Source organism: Centruroides sculpturatus, unplaced genomic scaffold (assembly GCF_000671375.1).
Source record: "Centruroides sculpturatus isolate CEXI.00-Female unplaced genomic scaffold, Cexi_2.0 scaffold1562, whole genome shotgun sequence".
NCBI lineage: Eukaryota > Metazoa > Arthropoda > Arachnida > Scorpiones > Buthidae > Centruroides > Centruroides sculpturatus.
In genome coordinates, this window is record NW_019385832.1 from 29,475 (window position 1) to 56,698 (window position 27,224).

General features: G+C 25.9%; 1 protein-coding gene across 1 annotated transcript in view; it reads left to right on the forward strand.

The window, feature by feature from the left end:
- The window catches only part of LOC111642402 (calcitonin receptor-like), a gene marked incomplete at its 5' end in the record, with an annotated part of 50,745 nt that extends 24,852 nt beyond the window's left edge, over positions 1–25,893 (forward strand). Inside the window, 2 exons of the mRNA XM_023388749.1 lie at positions 24,344–24,445; positions 25,771–25,893. Of these exons, the coding sequence (XP_023244517.1) occupies positions 24,344–24,445; positions 25,771–25,893 (225 nt within the window). The remainder of the gene's footprint in view (positions 1–24,343; positions 24,446–25,770) is intronic.
- Between the last annotated feature and the right edge of the window lie 1,331 nt (positions 25,894–27,224).

Consider the following 27,224-nt stretch of genomic DNA (forward strand, 5'->3'; position numbering starts at 1 on the left):
TTAAGATTCATTCCTTCATGATAAATAAAAATTTATAAAAGCCTCGAATACAAAGATCCCAGTTGATTAGATCCCCGATTGAAAGTTTTCTAGTGTATCTATTACAATATTTATAAAGTATAATTAATTTCAATATATTTATTAAAGGATGTAATTCCGTTACCTGTAAACTTATTGAAAAAAATCAAGTAAAATAAATAAATAAACTGAGTTTAAAAATCATTCCGCTGTAAAATTGAAGTATCGTATAGTTTCCTACTGATTTTGTTACGTTTCTGACATAGTTTCACTTTAGAAAAATCCAATTGTAAAGCAATCAGACAAAGAAAGTAACGAAGAAAATTACAGTTGAAGAATTTATCTGGTTTATTGGATTTTCTGGAAAATGACATTTTTGTTTTAATTTATCACATTTAAACGGGTACATAAATTTTTATTTCAAAATAAAATTAATGTTTGGATGACATAAATACAGTGATAAAGTTAGTCTCGTAAAGTATACACTTAAAATTAATAACTCTTCATTATCATTTGATGATTTCTTATCATTTAAAACTGTATTTAACATACCATTAATTTGATAACGCGGTCGTTAATATTTTTATTTTTAAACATTGAATAACGAAGTAAATTTATATTATATTGACGTTATTATTTCGTAAGAACAATTATATTTCATTCGACTGCTAAAAATACAACAATTAATTGATGCTGACATTGCCTCATTAGTAACTTAAATTATTGATATGAATTAATATAAATAATTTTGACTTCATTATCAACAGTTCTTATCTTTTAATAAAGGTTATTATTGTTTATTTTTAGTAAATAATTACATAAATTCAACATTATATAAGTGCTATTTTTACTTATTTATTAAGACGTTAATTAATAAGCTGTTTATTTTTAATTATTAACCTATTCGTTATTGATTTTTTTTCTCCTCCTTGCTACTTAGATTAAAATAAATTAAACATTAACAATAAGAAAACAATACTTTTTAATATTTAGCTATATTTTTATTTATTTTATATGTAAATCTCTTCTGAATCAAGATAAAAAATTTTCCTCTTTGCAATCAAGATTTTATCAGCACTCTCCACACATTCAACTTCATATCTTTGAATGTAAAGAAAGTGTTGATAAATATATGAAAAGTCCTTATTTATAGAAAATTCTAGAAAAAGTAATTTAATTTTTATTTTAAATTTAAAAATATGTTTAATAAAATCTCATAAGCATGCTACGTGACAAACTTCTTTAAACCTCTGTGATTTATATTCGTTATGTTCTTTAAATTTATTATTTTGTTGTATCAGTCTTATAAATTTATATATCTTTTATTTTTATAGAAATTCCGTAAAATAAATAAGAAATATTAAAAATTATAATCGGTTTAATGTCAAATTAACTGTTAAATATGTATAACCTACTTATAAAATTATAAAATAATGCTAAATATTATTAATATTTTTTTGTGAAATAGATTTTTCGAAAATGGTTTTTCATTCGGACATTTACATTTACACTTAAAAAAATTAAAAACAGTAATCTTTTGAAAGTAAAAATTACATTGCACATCCTATAATTACCGAAACCATTACTAATACACATTAAAAAAACATTAAGGTAGTAGCCTTGACCTTTGTTTAGTGGCTTCTTAGTCACCTACAAAACATTTCAAATGGTTTTTCTTTAAAGTAAGAACTGAGAAGCAAAAACTTTATCTATAACTTGATCATTCTAAGAACATTTTAAATATTTTAGACCCGCTAAACGAAGGTCAAGGTTAGATAAAGTTTTCATGTTTTAGTATTGATTTCAGCAATTGTTTGAATGTGAAACGTGTTTTTACACTAAAAATATCGTCTTTTGTAATGTTTTTAAATAGAAATACAATTTTTTAAATGTAGCAGAACCTCTATTTTGCGAATTTATGTGAAAAGGTCGAAAGATTTTGCAGTAATCTGTAGGAAATTATAAACAGTGTCTTGTAAGTAGAAAGAAATGTCACGAGAAGACACATTCATAAACATATATCAATTTATATGAATATATAAATAAGTTGATTATTATATAATTCTCATATGAGAGGAAAATATATATATAAATATAGCATGGCTTTAATATAATATAGCGATTTTAAACAAAGATTTTGTATAAAGTGAGAATAATATATAAAATGAATGGATAAATTAAGACTACTCGAGTAAACTTTACGATAACATTTAGTAGATGGAAACAAACCGAGGAAGAGCAAAATGAAATAAAATAATAATAATAATAAATTAAAACATTAATGTGACATAGTCACAATGCCGGGCTGCAATTTATAATCATATTTTTAATTCATTTAATATAAAATATATGCTCTCAACCTCAGATTAGTAGTGGATTGCCCCTGTAAATCATACTTTTCCTGATAACAACAGAGTCATGCCCGTCATCTATCTAACTCCGTTCAGGGAAATTTTTGAATTGAAATCACGTGACTTCCTGTCCATACCGGAAGTTATCGTATAGTTAATCGGGGCCTCCTGCCCCTAAGCTTTACTCACGGTTTCGTCTTTCATCTAACTAACACTGTTTTCGAAATTAAGGAATAATAGAAAGACAGACAGACGAATGGATTTAGAGAGAATTTACAGGACTACAATTTTTTTTTAAAACTGCAGGCCAATAAATGAACAATGGACCAAGGTCGAAATAAAGCAGTAGGCCCTAAAAGCATGGTACTCAAATTAGTATGAAGCCATAAAGAATACAAACGATCTATAATATTTAAAATTTATAAAATAATTCTAATTGTTATCATTTTTCTCTTTCAAAAATATCACACAATTCCCCAAAAAAATTAAAGTTTTATTCTTTATTATGCTCGTATACGCATTAAGCTTATACAACAACGAGTAAAAACATAAAATCTATTTCTTCGAATAAAATTATATTTAAAATTCAAAGTTTGCTATTTTATGCGCATTATTCGTATTTTTGTATTTATTTTATAATTATTTATTTTTGTTAGAATATTCATCTAACCTGGATTTGCTTAGATATTATAATCTCGTGGTCTTACCTCCACACCAAGTGAAAATCCAGTAATCCCACGCTTAATAAACAAAATAAAATTAGTAATTGCTTGTTTCTTCTAATTTTAAGAAAGTTTAATTAATTCAGCAAATTATAATAAAATTTGTTTAAATTTTTTAAATACATATATATATTTTATTATTTAATAAAAATTATTTAATAGCGCGTTATCTTACGGGCAAAAAAAAAAGGGTTCCCCCATTAACAGGAGGCACCAAACTAATATTTTATAAGAAAATATTCGATACACGGTGCCCTTAAATCTGGACTCCATGAAGAAATAATCGAATTTTAGAGATATTTAACGTTGTTTTATATAAAACAAATATATAAAAATTCTTTATTTTTAAAAATGATTAAATAAAAAAAAACAAAATTATAAATTGAATTATGTACTGCGAGTGAATTAAAGTTTTTAACTAATCTAAAGATGGGTCATTTAAAAGTTTTATATATCTTCTAGAAAACGAATTACCGAACATCTTATATATAATGATATTTTCTTTCTTTTTCTACTTCAGTTATTTAAATTCTCTCATCGCAAAATTACAAAAATGACATCTGTATAACAACTTCGAATTTTTATTTTTTTTTTGTTTTTTAATTTTTCTCTCTCCCCTTCCCGCTTTGTATATACTAAATATTTTCCCACTAGCGGCGAATTTTAAGAGGAAGAGAACAATTACTCTAAATTCATCCTAAGACATTTTCCGTCATCGACTAACCTTTAATAGATTCACTACCAATGAAAATGAGAAAACTGTAAGCTCTAATACTACATTTTACATAGTATTAAATGTTAGAGAAGAAAAATATCATTTTACTTGCAAATTCGCTTTCAACGTTGTTAATTTTCTCACCTTCTTCTTTTTACTTTCATTTTTTTTTTTAATTTTTTTTTTAAATCTCAAAAATAGCTACTACTATCGTCGTCTGTGCGGAATATATTAATGCAAATTTTGCTTTGGGGAGGAATTTCTTTCTTTACTAATATATCTAAGGATCGAATGAAGTGTTTTAAAGATAGTTCTACTTGCACGCTTTGCTAGAAGCCAGTCGACATTTTTTTTTCTTTGTTTCGTTCTGATTTATAGTCGATCCAAAACTAAAGAGTGGAAGGAAATTGCTTCAACTTATAAACTCGGTAAACTGTGGAAAAGTATTATAAGGTAAGTACTGTACAATAAACCGTTTTTAGAATAAAATAAATATTGTATAGAACCATTATACACAGTTTAAAGATAAATAAAGTAGAATTTTAAAGTTTAAAAATGATTAAATTTTCAATAAAATTTTAAATTTTTAAAATAATTTCGTTTGAATAAGTTACGCGAGTAAAAGACAATACTAGCTCTGTAATTGAAACGGAATCCTATTAGCGAATATTTTACATTGTTTACAGCGATAATATTTAGGTGTAGAAGATAAATATACTTAGTCTTTATTAATTTATTAATGATATTTAAAAATAACGCTTTGCGTGCTTTATAGTCGCGTTTCGTCGCGAGTTGTCGCGTCGCATCGATCGCTAACTATATACATTTTGTTGGAAAGTTCACGGTAATGTAAGAAATTTGCGTGATGTTATGAAAATAAAAAAAAAAAAACGTAAATGCGTATCAAAAGAGAATATCATAATTAGTTCTTTTAATTTTTAAAATTTCTATAATATTTTTATTGAATTTAGACAGTCGCTCTTGTTTTTTTCGCTTCGCGTCGCGTCGCAAAATATAATCCTTACATTTGAAGTGCTATATTTAAATAAAAGTATTTAATATTTAAAACATTTTAAATACATATTAACATTTAAAAATGAGCTATAAATGTATCCTTTTTATTAATAAACTCTTTTGTATAACTTGCTTTGTGTCGTCTCCTCAAATCTTGTAACTGAAATCTCATTCACTTCTAATTAAGATAGAAGGCTGAAACTTCGAGGACCTACCCAAGACCGTTGACAACGCATTGTAATGATGTTTTAGGGAGCTGCTCCACTCCAAAACCCGATAAATTGAACCAAACTTAGAATTTAATTATGATATATGTGTTTATAAATGCACTGTGGCAACATGGTGGGATAGTCCCATTATCTCCACCCCAATTTGAAAAATGTGACTAATAAAAGAATTTTTTAAATGTTACCTAATAAAAACATGAATTTATGAAGCAAAACCTATTTTATATCAAAATATATATGCATGTACGCCTTGTGTACTGTACATATACTTTTTAATAATTCTTTCCACCCTGTGACTAAAAGAGTACATGATGGGCTTGCATCTTTTGGCAAGCCCATCATGGGTCGGCCCAATCCCTCACCGGGTGGTGAGGGATTGGGCCGANATTATCTCCACCCCAATTTGAAAAATGTGACTAATAAAAGAATTTTTTAAATGTTTTAAAAATATATATTAAAATTATTTATTTGTAAAATTATAAAAAATAATATTATTATTAAAACAGAAATATTTGGAGAGTTGAAAATTTCTTGAAATCAGCAGGAAAGCTCAGAGAAAGAAAAAAAAAATATATATATATATAATATAGATCTTTACTTCCTTGATGATTTTTTATAACTTTTAGTCCCAAAACTCGGCTAATAATCTTTCCCTAGTGGTTTTGGCAACACAAAGTAATGAAGTTACAACAATAACAAAAGAAAACTTGATCTTCAGAACAGTTTTCTTTTTCTTTTTTTTTTCCTTCCCCTACTATAGACACACTTCTGTCTCATCTTACCCGATTAACGATTGTCTTGTGGTCAAAACTCGGTTGTCTTTACTTAATTTTTGCACTAATCCCGATAGCGTGCAACCAACTTGAACCGCTTATGGACTTATGCAATGTGTGTAGCAACTCCTTGGAGATCTCTTCAGACTTTTTATTGGCTTTTAAACACGATCATTCACTCCCCTTTTTCTCTGAACGTTTCTGAACTCAATTTATAGTCACTCGGGGAATTAAAGACGTATCCAACGACATTTATTTAATATTTACTTAAGTAAAGTTTTCAGCATCATTGCCAATTTTTTAAATTCACGTAATACATATTTTTTTCGTGAAAAGAATAAATATATTCTGTAATTTTTACAATAAACATTTTTGTTACTTTATGAGATTTGTTTACAATATGTCTTAAATTACTTAAATTTCTATGTAAATTTCGATTTAAATATATTATTTTTTTATANTAAAATTTATTCAAAAGAAAAGAATATAAAATATTTTACGATTGAGATATATTTTTCTTACATTTTTCATAAATTAAATTAAAATCTGATGATTGAATCATCCATCTTCAATCATCTTTAACGATTCGAAATGATCTTTGATATTCGAGTTTTAATTATTAATTATATTAATTGTGTAATTTTAATTAATAAAAATATAATTATCAGTTATTATAATATATATTTTACTAAAAAATAGCTTTAAAATTATTTATGTTTTAGGATATTCATAGTAAAATAGATCCTTATAAGAAATCAATTAGAAATATCACTTAAAACTTTTTTATTAAAAGTTTATAAAAAGAAATAATAATAAAAAATGCAAGATATATAAATAATATGCTGAAATATCTTTAATATTTTCATTATCGTGAATTATTTTATATAACATAATCTATTTATTGAGCCATATAACTTAGCTATATCTACAAGATATTAATATTTTACGTTTGGAACAACTTGACACAACATTATGAATATTTTACTCTCAATGAATTGAAGTTAAGAGTTTATATATATATATATACGTATATATTGGATATCATCAGAGTTTCTTATGGATCAATATCTCTTATGGATAATTCGATTTTGAGTAAAATATCGATGGGGCATTCCATTTCTTCTGCTAATGGTCTAGGGATTAAAGTAAAATGCATTTCATATGTACTGATTGGATCAATATTAAAAGAAGTGAACCGAATGATATCCCAAAATTTGCAAATTTTGCAAAAAGTGGAAAAATGTGTACTTTAAATTTTAGAAAGAAAAAAAAAAAAAAAAATATTCCACGCATAAAAACTTGTTTCCGCAAAGACATCCAAATGCGAAGATAAAAATATTTTAAAGTTCCGAATAAGTTTATCATAATAAAAAATTCTGAATATTTACGTTAAGAAACGAATTTTAAAAAGAAAAAAATAAAATAAAATTAGTATTTTTCAAAAATATATTTTCACAGATTTTTTTTATTAAAAAAAAATTATATCATATTTTTAGTACGGCGTAGTTCCTCCGCATCTTCTCTAATTCTCATACCTTTGCATCTTCTCTAAGTCTCTTAGACGTTATACTTTTGGAAGATAAGTCAAGTGAATAGCAGTAAAATTGAGAATTTTAATATTAAGCCCTCTAAATTATGACTTATCTGAATGGAATGACTTTTAGAGAGATTTAAGAGAACAATTTTACTGAGGAAGAAATCCCAGAGTAATTAAAGCCATCAGCATACAATAGGAGTACTTGCATGATTTTATTTGAATAAATTTTCAAAATTTATGACACTAAATGTTCTTTAACCCATGTACTTTATGAATTTTTTAATGAATTAACAGAATGATTAGCATTCTTCTATGAAAATTTTTCCGGAGAAAAATAACAAATGTTATTCTCCAAATCTCTTTCTTATTTAACGACATTCATTAACCATTAATTCTCTATTATCATCATCAGTCAACAGTGAAAGATCCGAGCAATAAAAACTGACATAAAATTAATTTGAAAACCTTTTTTTCCTCGTTTTGTAGTCGTTAATAATGGAAGTGGGAGTTAAACAAAATAATTTTGAAAGAAGGAATTTGAATATTAATCTTCAGTAATCTCGAAGTAAAAGAGAGGAAGAGAGAAAAAAAAATCTTAAAAAAATCAATAAAAGCTTCGTTTAAAATCAAAGAAAACTTTATCGATAGAATTTTGTGTAAATCGAGTTATTATTGATGATTTTAATATATTATATAAATTTATTCTAAGGATATTTTTAAATTTAAATGGTGATGTTTATGTTAAAGATACTGAACATTTAAAAATCTTTCCTTATTTTGTTTTCAGTGAAGTATAATTCCTTTTCTCTTATAAGTCAATAATATCTACTTCTCATACCATGTCAACTGGAAGTAAATGATTACGACACTCCAGCGATGAATGACTGAGACTAAGAGAAAACTTTCCAACTCATATTTCCTTCAATTAATAAACTCAATATAACATTTCGTAGCATTATTGTTTACTATGATCATTTTTCCACCCTTTGGCAAAGTTATTTAGACTTCCTGTCATTATTTCTAATGGTTTAAGCTAGAAGAAAGCTCACACGAGAACGTTTTATATTCAAAATAATTTTATGTTATCGTTTTTTTTTATTTAAAAAATATANCGGTAGGTGTTATATAACAATTACTATGGTTATTGAAATATTGGATGTAAATGGGGTTTGCTTGCAAAACCTCCGCTGACGAAGTCGCGGGTAACAGCTAGTCTTAATATAAATATGAAGGACAATACGATATCCTCCGCCATTATTAATATTTTAAAAGCAAATATTTTGCAGAAGTTTCGATGAAATCTTAGAGATGTTTACTTTATTAAATTGTTCATTATTGCTAAGAATATATGCAATTTCTCTTCCTAATAAGTAATATGTTTATGAAAATATAACTCATTATTTACCAAAAGGAACCACAACATCTGCAGTTACTTAGTAGCATATCCTATTCTCATTATCTAAATTAGAATTTGGTTTACATCTGTTCATTAAATAATAATTTATTTGCTAAACTTTATATATATATATATATATATATATATATTCGTGATCATTCCTTAAATTAATTATATTATAATTCTTATTTAAAAATAGAAAATGGTGAAGTTTCTTCAGAAAACTTCTATAGTGTAGTTCAACACGAACGAGTGGATAATATATTATAAAAATAAACGAATTAAAGTAGATATTTATTTCAGAATTCTCCCTTATAATTTTCGTAATTAGAACTTACAACGAATTGAAGACAGGTGTAAAGCTGTTAAGATCTCATAAGATCTTTAATTTTAACTTATGGAATTTACAGAGGAAATAGCGAAATCTAAAGGGAATTGCTTACAAGATATAGAGTGGTATATATTATTGCGATTCATTATCAACTCTATTACTTACCATTCTTAGCTTTGTAACCTGGAAAATTTACTTAGCACATCTGCACAATGGGATGGTTTCATTAATCTAGTGATTTACAATGAAGCAAGCGCTAACATTCTTCCAGTCTGAAGAATCATAAATTCTCTTCAGTGCAGTTCGGATAGTTTCCTTTGGAAAATTCTCGGCGACATTTTTCATTTTAGTAATTGCCATGATAACTCTTTTGAGGCTTTTACATGCATTTTTCATAATGTTGCAGTTTATTTTTCTTTATGATTGATTCGTAAATGAAATTAATTTATTAAATTATTGAAAATAATATTTTAAACAAAATATGAATATTATCAGTTATAATTAATTTTTCGGGTTATATATAATTAAATATTATGCAAGATTTAAACAATTGAAAAGTTATAAATTAAATTTTAATTTTAATGTCTTAAATTCTTCATTTAACGATGTTTGGTCGAATTTTCTATAATTCTTTCTAATATAAATATACGAGAAATTATTTATTGTGACGTCGTCACAATGCCGAGCTGCAATTTTTCGTCACAATACACTTAAGTTTAGTAGTGTCTTGCCCCTGCACATCATACTTTTTCTGTTAACAACGAAGTCATGACGGTCATGTGTCTAACATCTTTCAGAACAAATATTTGAATTGAAATAACATAACTTTTGGCCCAAAACCGACGTTTATATATAGTTAATCGGTGCCTACTACTCATACGTTTTCATGGCTGGTCTCGACTTTCATTTATCTAATAATATTCTCGAGATTAAGGAAGGACAGACGGATGGACGACAGTGGGAATTTATAGTTCTACAATTTTTTCAAATTGTAGCCCAAGAAAAATGTAATTAATACTGATTTTATATGGTGAAAATACAAAAAAATTACACAATACAATGGTGTTTTCAGTCGATAAATTGTCCTTCAAAGAAGAAGAAAAAAATTCAACAATTATAAATTATTTGAAACATTCATTCACTCGATACGCATTTGGTGAGCAGAACATAAGCAAATTGCATAGAGTCATAAATGACAAAAGATATATTATTACATCAATTCATTTCTCTTAATGGATCTTTCTGCGAAATCGCAGGGTTCCGAACCATTCTACTTAAAGGCTTAGGCTAGGCGTGGTCCGTTTGTTCACAGTGCTAAGTGACAAGTGGAACACATCCATCATAATACGACAATGTGAGAAAGACTTGTCTAATAATAATCATCTATACTGTCTTACAATTTGAGTTGTTGCTTCAGGAAATATACCTTGTCACGAAATGTTATATGGAAATTATGTCCAACGTCGTTTCTATATTTGCTTTTTCTCTTTTAATGAATATGCTTGATTTTCTTATGTTGATCTAAAGGAATGTTTTCCCCCCGTTTTCTACGAGATGAGAAAATAATTTCCGGATTGTCATTTCTTTTCTTCAAACTTTTCTGAAGTCTGACAGACAGTGATGGATGTGTCTACATAAAAGATATACATCTTTTGTATTGTTGCGAAAGTTTAATGGGACGCAAAATCCAAAACTAGAGTGATTAGCATATTTTTTTAATATATAAGGGTAAATGTCTCCTTTCTACGAAAGTTTATATTTAAATTCGAAACTTTATTACAAGTTTAAAAAGTAATTTAATAAATTAATGTGATCGATTTATTTTTATTATTTAAAGGTTACTTTAAATTAGTGTTCTTAACCTTTTCTGCTGTCATACCCGTTGGATTTTTAAATGCACTTTTGCATCTTCTTAAAAGCTTTGTTTTTTGTGTAAAGGGATAAGTTGGTTGGCTTGATATGATAAGGCAACGCAACACAAAGGATACCTCAAAAGAAGTAGTTTATACAGGAAAATGACCCCTATTTAGGTGTTAGACACGTGAAGAAACTCAGAAAACTCAGTCCTTTGATCAGTCGTGAATTCAGAACCAACTACCAGTGTTTAGTGAGTTTTATCCACTTGGTCACAGGTAAGTTTATAAAGACCCCACTAACAGCCTAAATAAGATCGTCCAAAGTTTTCACATGTATTTTAGTCTAAGTTTACATATAAGTAAGCAATTAATTAAAAATAATATTCATTAATATAAAAGCATTTAGGTCTAGATAGGAATTTTTAACAGGGGAAAAAAATNGATAAAGTAAGGTGATGCTTGTAAAATTAAGCAGTCAAAACTTGTAAACTGTAAAATTTAATCCGACCCGGAGGTTATCTACGCTTCTACTCTTTCTTCAATCTCAACGTTAATTAATAGTTGGTTGGATCACGATTTACGTTCTTCTTTCTTTCATTCACTCGGCTGGCTACTACATAGAATAATCTAATTAATTAGGAGCGAGTCGCAGGTAAATCGCAGGTAATGAAGTTGGTTGTAAAGTACAATATGTCTTGCCTCATTTTACGGAGATGAAAAATTGATTTCGTTCTCTCTAAAGTAGTAAAGTGTGATCTTACACTTGATGATAATCTGGAATAAAGTTATTAGTGAGAACACGTTATGTAATCGTTCTTAAATATTTTATTTTATTTAAATATTTTAAAAATTCTTTTCTGTGTAAATAACTGTAATATTTATTTAAATGTCGTGTTTTGATAAAGTTAATTACATTTTATTTTAACAATTTAATAATTTCCTTCAAATTTTTCGTATAATTTACTTATAAATAACATAATGTATTATAGTATTCAGGGCTGGAAAGAGGGGGGATACCAGACTTTAAACCTGAATTAGGATCTGTATAGTGAACATGGTCGGAATCTGTATAATAAAATTTTGCTTATGAAGTGTACAAAATCAATTTTTATAATTTCGATTGAATAAAAGGAGGAAAAATATATAATAAACTGGGAATATCACAATATAATCAGCTCTCCAGGTCTTGTTAAGATATAGGTGACACAATTTAATATGTTCAAACAAAAAATAAATTTTTTGTTTGTAGAAATGGGCTGGCAGAATTACATTTTAATAAAACATAAAATTCATCTGGATACGAGTCCAAGTTTACTTGCCATGTCTAATCACCAGGAACAACTATTTCCATTGCAGAGACAACCTTTCTTTAGAGGCTATGCCTCTGCACGAATATGTAAAACAGTTTAAAATGTCCACAGGTGACAATCCCAACACAATTAAAAANTGACGGAAACGTCCGTTTCTCGGAGGTGGCCGCCGTTTGGAGGTTATTTTGTATGCAATTTTCTTTTAAAAAAATGGCCGCTGTTTAGAGGTATCCGTTATCGGAGGTTTTACTGTACTTTATTAAATAAATTTAATTACTTAAAAACTTAAAATTAATTTAAATTTAAATCCAAATTACAAAATTAGCGACTCTCTATATATTTTAAAAAATCAATTTTATTAGAAAAATATAATAATCTACTTAAATTTTTATTATTTTCCTTAATAAACGTATCCTCAAATTACACGTAAAATTTATTTTAATTAATCTTCACCGCAGTAAAATAATTTAATTTATGAATTTGGAAATCTTTTATTATTACAAGATTATATAAGCATAAATAAATACTCGAGGTTTTATATTAATAAAAGCAAATTAATAATTTTTCTAAACCATAAATTTACTCTTAAATTTTTAATAAGTGAGGTTTTGGTTAAAGTAATAAAGTCTGGTGTTAATAAATAACAATTTAGATATTATGGATGGTGGAACAGCGTATAACTCTTAATTCATAAAGTGTTTTAAAGGAAAAAGGAAAGAAGGAGTGTGATTAGAAGAATCTGTTACAGTGTTATTAAAACCGTTAAGAATAAGCGAATAGTGAAACAGGTAATACGACCGACAATAAACGTCACATATACAGCCAAACTAATTTCCTAAGTTTGTCAAGTTAAATTACGTTCAACTCTAAACTGAATGACGTTAGTCTACATAATGTAGAGTCAATTAATAAGCTGCATGTTCGCATTAGAAGCAAACTAATTCTACTGAAGGATGTCCGTTTAGTTTCTAGGTCTACTATTCCAACCAGGAAATTAGTTATTTGTGATAAATAACTTCCTTTCTAAACCCGATATTTTTGACACCTTAACTCCTTACAACTTTAAATTCATTAAGATTTAACCTTTATATTTATATATAAATTTCCTCCAACTTTCTCATGGAGTTTTCTAATTAGAAATTTCTAACTGATGTATGTTGAAGGTACTCTCACTAACTTAATTATTGTTTAGCAAATTATGATTATTTGCCAAGCTTTATTGTATTTGTCTATTGAAAAAATAATATTTTTTATAATTATTTATTCATAAAACTTTTTAAATGAATTATTAATTACAGAATTTCTAATAAAATAAATATTCTTTCATATAATTAATTAATATTTTTCTTTCTGAGGTGTTTTAATAACTAGTTTTAGGACTACAAATAGTCCTGATATTTTAATTATATTAAAATACTTTAATAGGATTAAATATTTTAAATTATTCTAATATCTAATTACTTAATTNAAAGGAAGCGAGTGAGAAGATGAGAAAGGGGATAAGAAAGAGGAGAGAAAGTCCCAGTAGAGTATTGAGCAGGAAATATTGTAATATGACCGTGTACTGTACATTAAATCTTTTAATAGTCATTTTACAATTTTAAAATATAATAAGACTGATTTAAAGGATAATAATTAATTAACTGAATTTTTGGAATAATTTTAATAAACATGAATAGTATTGTGATATAACTTTATGCATGAAATATAGACTTAAACATGGTCTCATAATGCATTTTAATAACATTTTAAGTAGATTTTACCTTTATTGAAATATAGTGATCTTTCTTTAATTAAATTTTTCATTTACGTCAGAAGATAAGACCCGATAAAACGAAAAATATCTATTTTCTTAATTAATTACAGGCGAAGAAACGTTTAACGATAAGTGTAATTTTATCATAGATCCTATCACGAGTCGAATATTTCAGTATTAAAGTATCAAATCTGTGACATTTTCAGTAATTTTAAATCGGATATTGAAATATAATTTAAATATAAGTAAAAGCACTGAAGAATTTTAACTTAATATTTATTATAAAATCATTTTATGCTCTCTTGTAAAGTTATAATTACGATCAGAACTATAATTATTATATAACATGTCCAAAACATTTTATTTAGAAAAGTAATTATTCTTTATTTGATTTATAACTCTGGTACTAAAAGATGACATAGAGTTGTGTTATATCCTGTATATTTTAGCAATTAATCACGGTAGGGGATGGACCAAAACTTCTTGGTAGTGATAAAAGCGGAAGCAAGAAGATTCAACATCGAAAAATAAGTGAAACTTCTAAGTTTTCTATCATAAAATATATGTATTAAACTTTGTGATATTATATGGAAGTAGCTATTCGCTTTATATAAAACATTATGTTCATATGAAGCGAGTGGACACTATTTAACTTCTCATTGCTATTGATTATGTATAAACTTTTGAAAGTTAAATTTCATTAGAAAAGGTTGAAAAAGCCTTTAGATAAATTAATTCACTTATTTTTTTTTATTAATATATAATATTTTTCGTTTGAGTTTTACCATTATTTTTTGAAAATTTAAACAGTTTTACTATATGTAATATATTATGATCCAAAAGTCAGTTAACCATAGTTAACTGACTTTTGAGCCGACTTGAGAGCGAGAGAGAATAACATTTTTATGAAAAAATAATAAAAATATATATACATTATATCTTTTTTTTACGGTTACAAATTAATCCTAGAATATAAAAATTAAAATTTTGGAAACTTCAAACTAAAACAAAGAAGATAAATGTTTTTTTTTTCTTTTTTTTATATTTCATCCCGCAAAAGAAAGATATTTACAGCTATTATAACGTTAAAGTGGCAATTATTTAAAGGGATAAAGGAAACTATAAAGTGTAAAACATTTGTATAAACAAGAAGTCATTTAGAGATCATGGCAGACAAGCAGGTATAAGCACGATATTTAAACTCATCGTACAATAATAGTTGGTGTTATTTCAACTACTTATTCAGACAGTACAGTTTGAGAGAAACAAGTAAGCAATTCAGCATCGTCCCAAGACGTCTGTAAATTTGGTAAGAAAGGGGATTAAGTTTCTATCCACCCGTTTTCTCCTTTCTAGTTTAATGGAGCCGAGACGATGGAGGAGTGAGCGATAATGAAGGTTAAGAAGAATTAATGGCGTGGATTGCAACGGAGCCTTGAACATAAAACCTCGTCCTACGTTGATTTATTAAACCGAGACGTACGGAAACTAACCTGGAGAAGAGTCGTAAAGCGACATTAGGGAAATGCCTTTTTTTAATGCATTTCTTATGATAAGAGAAAGTATTAGGTATATGAGGTCAACTAATCAACAACTGCCTGAAAGTTCTTCTTGTATTTTCTTTTTTTCCTTATTATTTATCTTTAAAACATTCTCTTGCAGCTTGGTTTTATTGTTAAAGCAAAATATTATTTGTATAAATTGCAAATCTTTACACGTGTATGTTTAAATTGAACGGCTTTTTAAAATCCCTTTTAATTATTTAATTAAAAACTTTTTATTAAAAGAAGAAAAATTTTATATTAAAGGATTTACCAGAAAGTAAAATAATTAAAAAAATGTAATAAATAAATAAGTTAATCACATTGCAAATGTAATTAAAGAAGTTCTAAATAATAAAACAAGGATTAATTACATACCAATAAACGTGTTTAAATTACTTAAAATATTTTTTTTATGTTTTAAGAAATTTAAAATAAGTAATAAAATTAATACGAGAATATATTAATATTTTTTTCTTAGATTTTAATACTTAAAAAAATATAAAGAAAAAAAAAATANAGAATTGTTTAAATCCTTCATATATTTTTTAAGATATTAAAAAAATATCTCTCTATTAAATATTTGAGCGAAAGTATAAAACGAAAAAAGTATATTAAAAAAATATTTGCAAAGAAACAAATTACAAAATTATAAAAATCAAAACAGTTTTCTCATGATTTTATTATTAAATAAATCTTTAAGCAAGTAATTTAATTATTTACTTAAAAATATATTTAATTATGGATAAAAACTAATAATTTAAATAATTGTATATGAAAAAAACAGCTTCATACTTCAAATGATCGAGTATCGAATTATACTTAGGTACAGAGCCTTTAATCACATATATTGTGTATGAGATTATTGTAATTTTTATTAATATTATTATTAAGGGGTAAGGCCTACTCAGGAGTCTAAGCTGAAGAAAGGAAGAGAGTGAGAAGATGAGAAAGGGGATAAGAAAGAGGAGAGAAAGTCCCAGTAGAGTATTGAGCAGGAAATATTGTAATATGACCGTGTACTGTACATTAAATCTTTTAATAGTCATTTTACAATTTTAAAATATAATAAGACTGATTTAAAGGATAATAATTAATTAACTGAATTTTTGGAATAATTTTAATAAACATGAATAGTATTGTGATATAACTTTATGCATGAAATATAGACTTAAACATGGTCTCATAATGCATTTTAATAACATTTTAAGTAGATTTTACCTTTATTGAAATATAGTGATCTTTCTTTAATTAAATTTTTCATTTACGTCAGAAGATAAGACCCGATAAAACGAAAAATATCTATTTTCTTAATTAATTACAGGCGAAGAAACGTTTAACGATAAGTGTAATTTTATCATAGATCCTATCACGAGTCGAATATTTCAGTATTAAAGTATCAAATCTGTGACATTTTCAGTAATTTTAAATCGGATATTGAAATATAATTTAAATATAAGTAAAAGCACTGAAGAATTTTAACTTAATATTTATTATAAAATCATTTTATGCTCTCTTGTAAAGTTATAATTACGATCAGAACTATAATTATTATATAACATGTCCAAAACATTTTATTTAGAAAAGTAATTATTCTTTATTTGATTTATAACTCTGGTACTAAAAGATGACATAGAGTTGTGTTATATCCTGTATATTTTAGCAATTAATCACGGTAGGGGATGGACCAAAACTTCTTGGTAGTGATAAAAGCGGAAGCAAGAAGATTCAACATCGAAAAATAAGTGAAACTTCTAAGTTTTCTATCATAAAATATATGTATTAAACTTTGTGATATTATATGGAAGTAGCTATTCGCTTTATATAAAACATTATGTTCATATGAAGCGAGTGGACACTATTTAACTTCTCATTGCTATTGATTATGTATAAACTTTTGAAAGTTAAATTTCATTAGAAAAGGTTGAAAAAGCCTTTAGATAAATTAATTCACTTATTTTTTTTTATTAATATATAATATTTTTCGTTTGAGTTTTACCATTATTTTTTGAAAATTTAAACAGTTTTACTATATGTAATATATTATGATCCAAAAGTCAGTTAACCATAGTTAACTGACTTTTGAGCCGACTTGAGAGCGAGAGAGAATAACATTTTTATGAAAAAATAATAAAAATATATATACATTATATCTTTTTTTTACGGTTACAAATTAATCCTAGAATATAAAAATTAAAATTTTGGAAACTTCAAACTAAAACAAAGAAGATAAATGTTTTTTTTTTCTTTTTTTTATATTTCATCCCGCAAAAGAAAGATATTTACAGCTATTATAACGTTAAAGTGGCAATTATTTAAAGGGATAAAGGAAACTATAAAGTGTAAAACATTTGTATAAACAAGAAGTCATTTAGAGATCATGGCAGACAAGCAGGTATAAGCACGATATTTAAACTCATCGTACAATAATAGTTGGTGTTATTTCAACTACTTATTCAGACAGTACAGTTTGAGAGAAACAAGTAAGCAATTCAGCATCGTCCCAAGACGTCTGTAAATTTGGTAAGAAAGGGGATTAAGTTTCTATCCACCCGTTTTCTCCTTTCTAGTTTAATGGAGCCGAGACGATGGAGGAGTGAGCGATAATGAAGGTTAAGAAGAATTAATGGCGTGGATTGCAACGGAGCCTTGAACATAAAACCTCGTCCTACGTTGATTTATTAAACCGAGACGTACGGAAACTAACCTGGAGAAGAGTCGTAAAGCGACATTAGGGAAATGCCTTTTTTTAATGCATTTCTTATGATAAGAGAAAGTATTAGGTATATGAGGTCAACTAATCAACAACTGCCTGAAAGTTCTTCTTGTATTTTCTTTTTTTCCTTATTATTTATCTTTAAAACATTCTCTTGCAGCTTGGTTTTATTGTTAAAGCAAAATATTATTTGTATAAATTGCAAATCTTTACACGTGTATGTTTAAATTGAACGGCTTTTTAAAATCCCTTTTAATTATTTAATTAAAAACTTTTTATTAAAAGAAGAAAAATTTTATATTAAAGGATTTACCAGAAAGTAAAATAATTAAAAAAATGTAATAAATAAATAAGTTAATCACATTGCAAATGTAATTAAAGAAGTTCTAAATAATAAAACAAGGATTAATTACATACCAATAAACGTGTTTAAATTACTTAAAATATTTTTTTTATGTTTTAAGAAATTTAAAATAAGTAATAAAATTAATACGAGAATATATTAATATTTTTTTCTTAGATTTTAATACTTAAAAAAATATAAAGAAAAAAAAAATATGGTGAATAACCTGTATAATTTTACAGTTTTTCTATTATTTATAAGACTGAAAAAATCAAACGTATTCATAAATATTAAAGTTATTTTCTGAATTTAATGATGTAGCAGATGATTAGTGTCATGTATAATTTCAAATAATAGTAAATATAATGGAAACAAAATTAAAAATATGAAACTAGAAAACAAAGAGAGAAAGGGAGAGAGAGAGAGAGAGAAGAGATTCTGCATTATATTCAGATCTCATGCCATACAGACATAAATCTCTCACCTCATCTCTAAACCACGATGGATATAGAGACACATCGAAAAGGTGTAGGCATCACGCACACTATTTCAATGCTAATAGAGGGGTTCTTTGTGTAATCGTGGAAATAGAGGCAGTCAAAGCAAACTCGCCCCACCCACAGATAACAGGCCACTATTTAATAGAGACGGACTACATGTACATTCCGTTGTTGCTGTCATGTACACCTTCATGCTGCCAACTTGAACCAGATGGATGGAAAGTGCTTGCAATTTCGAGACTATTTCAGCTGTTTCTCTGAAAAGACCTATTATTTTAGACTTAACAGGCAATTTGTAACTTTCATCGCACATTTGATTTCAATCTGTTTCATTTATTTGTCACATAATATATAAATGATTTCTATGAATATGATTAGAGAATTCATAAGAATAAAAACTTTTTCCGAAAGAATGAATTAATTTTCTATAAATTATACTAAAGAGTTGAATTTATTTTTAGATTACAATATATTGATCAAAATGAACGATTAAGAAGAATAAAAATTGATTTAAAATATTGAAATTTTCTATAATTAATTTGAAAACCTTTTTTTCCTCGTTTTGTAGTCGTTAATAATGGAAGTGGGAGTTAAACAAAATAATTTTGAAAGAAGGAATTTGAATATTAATCTTCAGTAATCTCGAAGTAAAAGAGAGGAAGAGAGAAAAAAAAATCTTAAAAAAATCAATAAAAGCTTCGTTTAAAATCAAAGAAAACTTTATCGATAGAATTTTGTGTAAATCGAGTTATTATTGATGATTTTAATATATTATATAAATTTATTCTAAGGATATTTTTAAATTTAAATGGTGATGTTNACTTATTTTTTTTTATTAATATATAATATTTTTCGTTTGAGTTTTACCATTATTTTTTGAAAATTTAAACAGTTTTACTATATGTAATATATTATGATCCAAAAGTCAGTTAACCATAGTTAACTGACTTTTGAGCCGACTTGAGAGCGAGAGAGAATAACATTTTTATGAAAAAATAATAAAAATATATATACATTATATCTTTTTTTTACGGTTACAAATTAATCCTAGAATATAAAAATTAAAATTTTGGAAACTTCAAACTAAAACAAAGAAGATAAATGTTTTTTTTTTCTTTTTTTTATATTTCATCCCGCAAAAGAAAGATATTTACAGCTATTATAACGTTAAAGTGGCAATTATTTAAAGGGATAAAGGAAACTATAAAGTGTAAAACATTTGTATAAACAAGAAGTCATTTAGAGATCATGGCAGACAAGCAGGTATAAGCACGATATTTAAACTCATCGTACAATAATAGTTGGTGTTATTTCAACTACTTATTCAGACAGTACAGTTTGAGAGAAACAAGTAAGCAATTCAGCATCGTCCCAAGACGTCTGTAAATTTGGTAAGAAAGGGGATTAAGTTTCTATCCACCCGTTTTCTCCTTTCTAGTTTAATGGAGCCGAGACGATGGAGGAGTGAGCGATAATGAAGGTTAAGAAGAATTAATGGCGTGGATTGCAACGGAGCCTTGAACATAAAACCTCGTCCTACGTTGATTTATTAAACCGAGACGTACGGAAACTAACCTGGAGAAGAGTCGTAAAGCGACATTAGGGAAATGCCTTTTTTTAATGCATTTCTTATGATAAGAGAAAGTATTAGGTATATGAGGTCAACTAATCAACAACTGCCTGAAAGTTCTTCTTGTATTTTCTTTTTTTCCTTATTATTTATCTTTAAAACATTCTCTTGCAGCTTGGTTTTATTGTTAAAGCAAAATATTATTTGTATAAATTGCAAATCTTTACACGTGTATGTTTAAATTGAACGGCTTTTTAAAATCCCTTTTAATTATTTAATTAAAAACTTTTTATTAAAAGAAGAAAAATTTTATATTAAAGGATTTACCAGAAAGTAAAATAATTAAAAAAATGTAATAAATAAATAAGTTAATCACATTGCAAATGTAATTAAAGAAGTTCTAAATAATAAAACAAGGATTAATTACATACCAATAAACGTGTTTAAATTACTTAAAATATTTTTTTTATGTTTTAAGAAATTTAAAATAAGTAATAAAATTAATACGAGAATATATTAATATTTTTTTCTTAGATTTTAATACTTAAAAAAATATAAAGAAAAAAAAAATATGGTGAATAACCTGTATAATTTTACAGTTTTTCTATTATTTATAAGACTGAAAAAATCAAACGTATTCATAAATATTAAAGTTATTTTCTGAATTTAATGATGTAGCAGATGATTAGTGTCATGTATAATTTCAAATAATAGTAAATATAATGGAAACAAAATTAAAAATATGAAACTAGAAAACAAAGAGAGAAAGGGAGAGAGAGAGAGAGAGAAGAGATTCTGCATTATATTCAGATCTCATGCCATACAGACATAAATCTCTCACCTCATCTCTAAACCACGATGGATATAGAGACACATCGAAAAGGTGTAGGCATCACGCACACTATTTCAATGCTAATAGAGGGGTTCTTTGTGTAATCGTGGAAATAGAGGCAGTCAAAGCAAACTCGCCCCACCCACAGATAACAGGCCACTATTTAATAGAGACGGACTACATGTACATTCCGTTGTTGCTGTCATGTACACCTTCATGCTGCCAACTTGAACCAGATGGATGGAAAGTGCTTGCAATTTCGAGACTATTTCAGCTGTTTCTCTGAAAAGACCTATTATTTTAGACTTAACAGGCAATTTGTAACTTTCATCGCACATTTGATTTCAATCTGTTTCATTTATTTGTCACATAATATATAAATGATTTCTATGAATATGATTAGAGAATTCATAAGAATAAAAACTTTTTCCGAAAGAATGAATTAATTTTCTATAAATTATACTAAAGAGCTGAATTTATTTTTAGATTACAATATATTGATCAAAATGAACGATTAAGAAGAATAAAAATTGATTTAAAATATTGAAATTTTCTATATTTTATTTTTGTTAATGAATAGAATTATTCTTAGTGATTGAATTTAAAATAAAAATATTTTGAACTTTGATATTTTGGTTGAAAAAAATCATTTTCTTAAATATTAATCATAAGAAACTAGTTTAAGAATTGTATGTTTTAAAAATATTTTAAAGATTTAAATAGAAAATTAATTAATAAAAAAAAATTAAAACAGAATTTGTTAATTAAGATTATGTTTCTACAGAATCGAAAATAATTGGTTAGTTTGTTTATCTATAAAATTTAATAATAAAGTTTTTAAAAAAAAGAAAAATCTATTAAGCTAATTGTTTACGAGAATGTTTTCAGATAGAGTGAAACTCGTAATGGAATCACTTTTAATTAATTAGAAAGTGTCGAGCTGAATGAATGATTCACGATAAGAAAGTTTACGAAAATATTTCATATCCTATTGATTCTGTATGATTTTTTATGTCTCTTTTATACAGGTTATATATTATGATGTAGCTGTTAACACATGTAACCCAGTGTAACGTCAAATAATTATTTTAAATAATAATTATGACGAATGCTTCTTAACATGTTTACATAATTAAGACAATAAAACAAAATATTGATTCTAAACTGTATAGTTCTATTGTGAATTAAGTATATAAATATTCATTAAATATTGTTCAATTAAAATTTATGCATAGAATTTTTGCATTTTATAATTTACTAATTTGCTTATGATTTGAAAATAATTAAGACTTTCTGCACATTAATTAATACAATCGAATTGCTACCTCCCAACAACGGCCACCTTTACCAGACAGCGACCACTTTATCAAGAACCCCTTTCTTAAACACATACAAAATAACCTGCAAACAACGGCCAATTTTTATGTGTCTTATCAGTGGCCGTTGTTCAGAGGTTTTATTATATTTATTCATTTTTTAATTAATTTTTTGCATTAAGAGAATGATTTTCTCATTATAAACAAACTATTTAAGTAATGAATTTATTAAAAAAAACTAAATCGTATAAGTAATGATAAAATTAATATAAGAAAATATTATTTTTTTTCAGAATTGATTAATAAATAAAATAATAGTTAAATATGTTGATTCAAAAAAACAAGAAATAAAGTTAAATTAAATCAATGATTTAACTTAATTTTAATTACATAAATTATATTTCTTGAATAAGAATATCTTTAAATATTTATAAAACAGAATTTAAAATTTATTTTTCATTTTTTTAAATTTAATATTTTTCTCATTTCTTACTTTTTATAATTCAAATAATAATAATAATAACAATTTCTATTATTATTTCTGTTTTCGTAAATATTGTAAAATGGTTATTATCAGCAATAATAATAATAATAATAATAATATAAAATTTAGTTATCTTTGTTATCAATTTATAAATAGATTATTGTATATATATTTTATTATTTCATTATTTTTTCTACAATATTTACGTAAACCAAGTCTTGAAAATAACATGTTACTTGACATTTGGCATATTCCCAACAAAACTTTGATTTGATATTTTCCCGATAACTCATATACTCTGTTCTTTATTTAATTATCTTATCAATATCATCTTTAAACTTAAATTCCTTATCACAGAATTGATTACATTAAACAAGTGCTATACAGTTTAATTAACAGTATAACCTCTGAACAACGGCCACTGACGGAAACATAAAAAAAAAATAGCGGTTGTTCGGAGGTTGTTTTGTATGCATTTTAATTCAAAATTTTCTGAAAAATGGCCGTTGTCTAGAGGTGTCCCTTAATGGAAGTTCGACTGTATAATAATTATAATTTATTCATAGATATTCATTGAAAATTAATATTTGTTGAATATTAATTGATCATATTAATGAAATTATATTAAAATTTTATAAAATATTAACAGTATGACTATATTTAGCCTATATTTTAGTATCGTATTTTATAAATAACAATATTATTTATCATATTTTTAGAAGATAATCAATTAAATGCTAACGAATTAATTAATTATGTCCACTTTTATATCGTCATTTATCTTCATTCTGTATATTTTTATTGTTATTTATAAATAATTTTATAAATTATTATTCTTATCGACAATATTTATTTATCATTGTCATTGGAAGTAAGTACAAATGAATACGATGTATCATAAATATAATTTGCACAATTATAATAATTACACGAAGAATAACAAGAAATAAATTGATTTACAGCTGTAAAATCAAAATTAAATTGAGTAAACGATTTTTCATTTTTCTAAATGTAGAATAATCTAAATTAAAACAGACAATAGATTTATTATGTTCAGATCCAGAAGGACCAGCAGGACCTCATTTATGGGGACTTCAATATCTGTGTATTGATAATAAAACGACAGAGGCATTTAAGGTAGTCAGTCTATGTATTTAAGGGATCGCATCCAAATTGGAGTGATTTATCTTGAATATATTGGGCTCATTCCTCGACATCCCAACGTGAGCTTGGCCCACAATGGGTGGTGAAGGATAGGTCATAGGAAATGTATGGTAAGTATAGAANCAAGAAATAAAGTTAAATTAAATCAATGATTTAACTTAATTTTAATTACATAAATTATATTTCTTGAATAAGAATATCTTTAAATATTTATAAAACAGAATTTAAAATTTATTTTTCATTTTTTTAAATTTAATATTTTTCTCATTTCTTACTTTTTATAATTCAAATAATAATAATAATAACAATTTCTATTATTATTTCTGTTTTCGTAAATATTGTAAAATGGTTATTATCAGCAATAATAATAATAATAATAATATAAAATTTAGTTATCTTTGTTATCAATTTATAAATAGATTATTGTATATATATTTTATTATTTCATTATTTTTTCTACAATATTTACGTAAACCAAGTCTTGAAAATAACATGTTACTTGACATTTGGCATATTCCCAACAAAACTTTGATTTGATATTTTCCCGATAACTCATATACTCTGTTCTTTATTTAATTATCTTATCAATATCATCTTTAAACTTAAATTCCTTATCACAGAATTGATTACATTAAACAAGTGCTATACAGTTTAATTAACAGTATAACCTCTGAACAACGGCCATTGACGGAAACATAAAAAAAAAATAGCGGTTGTTCGGAGGTTGTTTTGTATGCATTTTAATTCAAAATTTTCTGAAAAATGGCCGTTGTCTAGAGGTGTCCCTTAATGGAAGTTCGACTGTATAATAATTATAATTTATTCATAGATATTCATTGAAAATTAATATTTGTTGAATATTAATTGATCATATTAATGAAATTATATTAAAATTTTATAAAATATTAACAGTATGACTATATTTAGCCTATATTTTAGTATCGTATTTTATAAATAACAATATTATTTATCATATTTTTAGAAGATAATCAATTAAATGCTAACGAATTAATTAATTATGTCCACTTTTATATCGTCGTTTATCTTCATTCTGTATATTTTTATTGTTATTTATAAATAATTTTATAAATTATTATTCTTATCGACAATATTTATTTATCATTGTCATTGGAAGTAAGTACAAATGAATACGATGTATCATAAATATAATTTGCACAATTATAATAATTACACGAAGAATAACAAGAAATAAATTGATTTACAGCTGTAAAATCAAAATTAAATTGAGTAAACGATTTTTCATTTTTCTAAATGTAGAATAATCTAAATTAAAACAGACAATAGATTTATTATGTTCAGATCCAGAAGGACCAGCAGGACCTCATTTATGGGGACTTCAATATCTGTGTATTGATAATAAAACGACAGAGGCATTTAAGGTAGTCAGTCTATGTATTTAAGGGATCGCATCCAAATTGGAGTGATTTATCTTGAATATATTGGGCTCATTCCTCGACATCCCAACGTGAGCTTGGCCCACAATGGGTGGTGAAGGATAGGTCATAGGAAATGTATGGTAAGTATAGAAAAGAAGCTTTCTTAGTGCCCGCAGATCTGAAAGAAACCCCAAAATTTGTATTAAGAAAACACTCATTTTTAAGATACAGGAAATCTTTAAAAGCTAAGTAGCCTGGATGTCTATTGATCTCCAAGAAGTTCTAATTGCACTAAACGCATATTAAAACATTATTTTAAAAATTTTAATTGTATAATCAGGTACTGTACTGTATATAATATCTAAAAATTCAAAATAAAAGGTAAGAAAAATCTGCAAGAACTGAATTTAGAATATACAAATTCTCAACATAAATATATAATTTGAGAAAATATAGATTTAGAATAACTTTCATCTTTTAGTATGTCAGAATACGTACAGAATAACAATTTTATAGAATTATAGGTTTTATAAAAGGAAACTGCACATTACTTTTTTAAAATCCCTCGTCAAAAAATTACATTAAATTTACCTGATTTCGATATTATTAATAAATAGCCTGAATTTAATTTTACTGTTTAGTGTTCATATAAAATATTTACTTGCTGTTTTAATAAAACAAAATAATAATAATAATAATAATTTAAAAGCGAGAATTTTTTAAATATAAATTCAATATAATAACCGTTTTATTTATTCATTATACATAAGAAAATTTTTAATAGCTTTTTGTTATTAATTTCATATATTTTTTTTAACATATTTATGGGGAAAAAAGTAAATTTCCGCCCATCATTATTAATAAAAACTCATTTTATTTCTTGATATTTCAATATAATAAGTATTATCGTGATTATGTTACTCGTCCATACGTGACGCGATGCACAGAGTGCATCGCGTTGACTACAGTATATTGTCTGCATACTGATGAGCTATCCCTTTTTTATTTTCGTAAAAATCTATAAATTCGTTAATATTTATATGATTTTAATAGAAATAAAAAAATTAAAGAAACTATTGATATTAGAAGCGCGATTGTTTGCTTGTGTCATTAGTCGGCGGGCGACGCGACGCGACGCGCCATTGGCACTTTATATACAGTACACATACTGTCGAAATGTAATTATTCACGCATTGCTCACATTTGTAGCCCATGTTACTAATATTCTGTTAACTTATAGTAGTTATATGTGGTGCAACTGGATATTGGAGCAATATGACGCGAACGATAGCATCTGGTCCTTTCAACATACAATATACAATAACGTAACTTACCTTACCAATGTGTATATAACG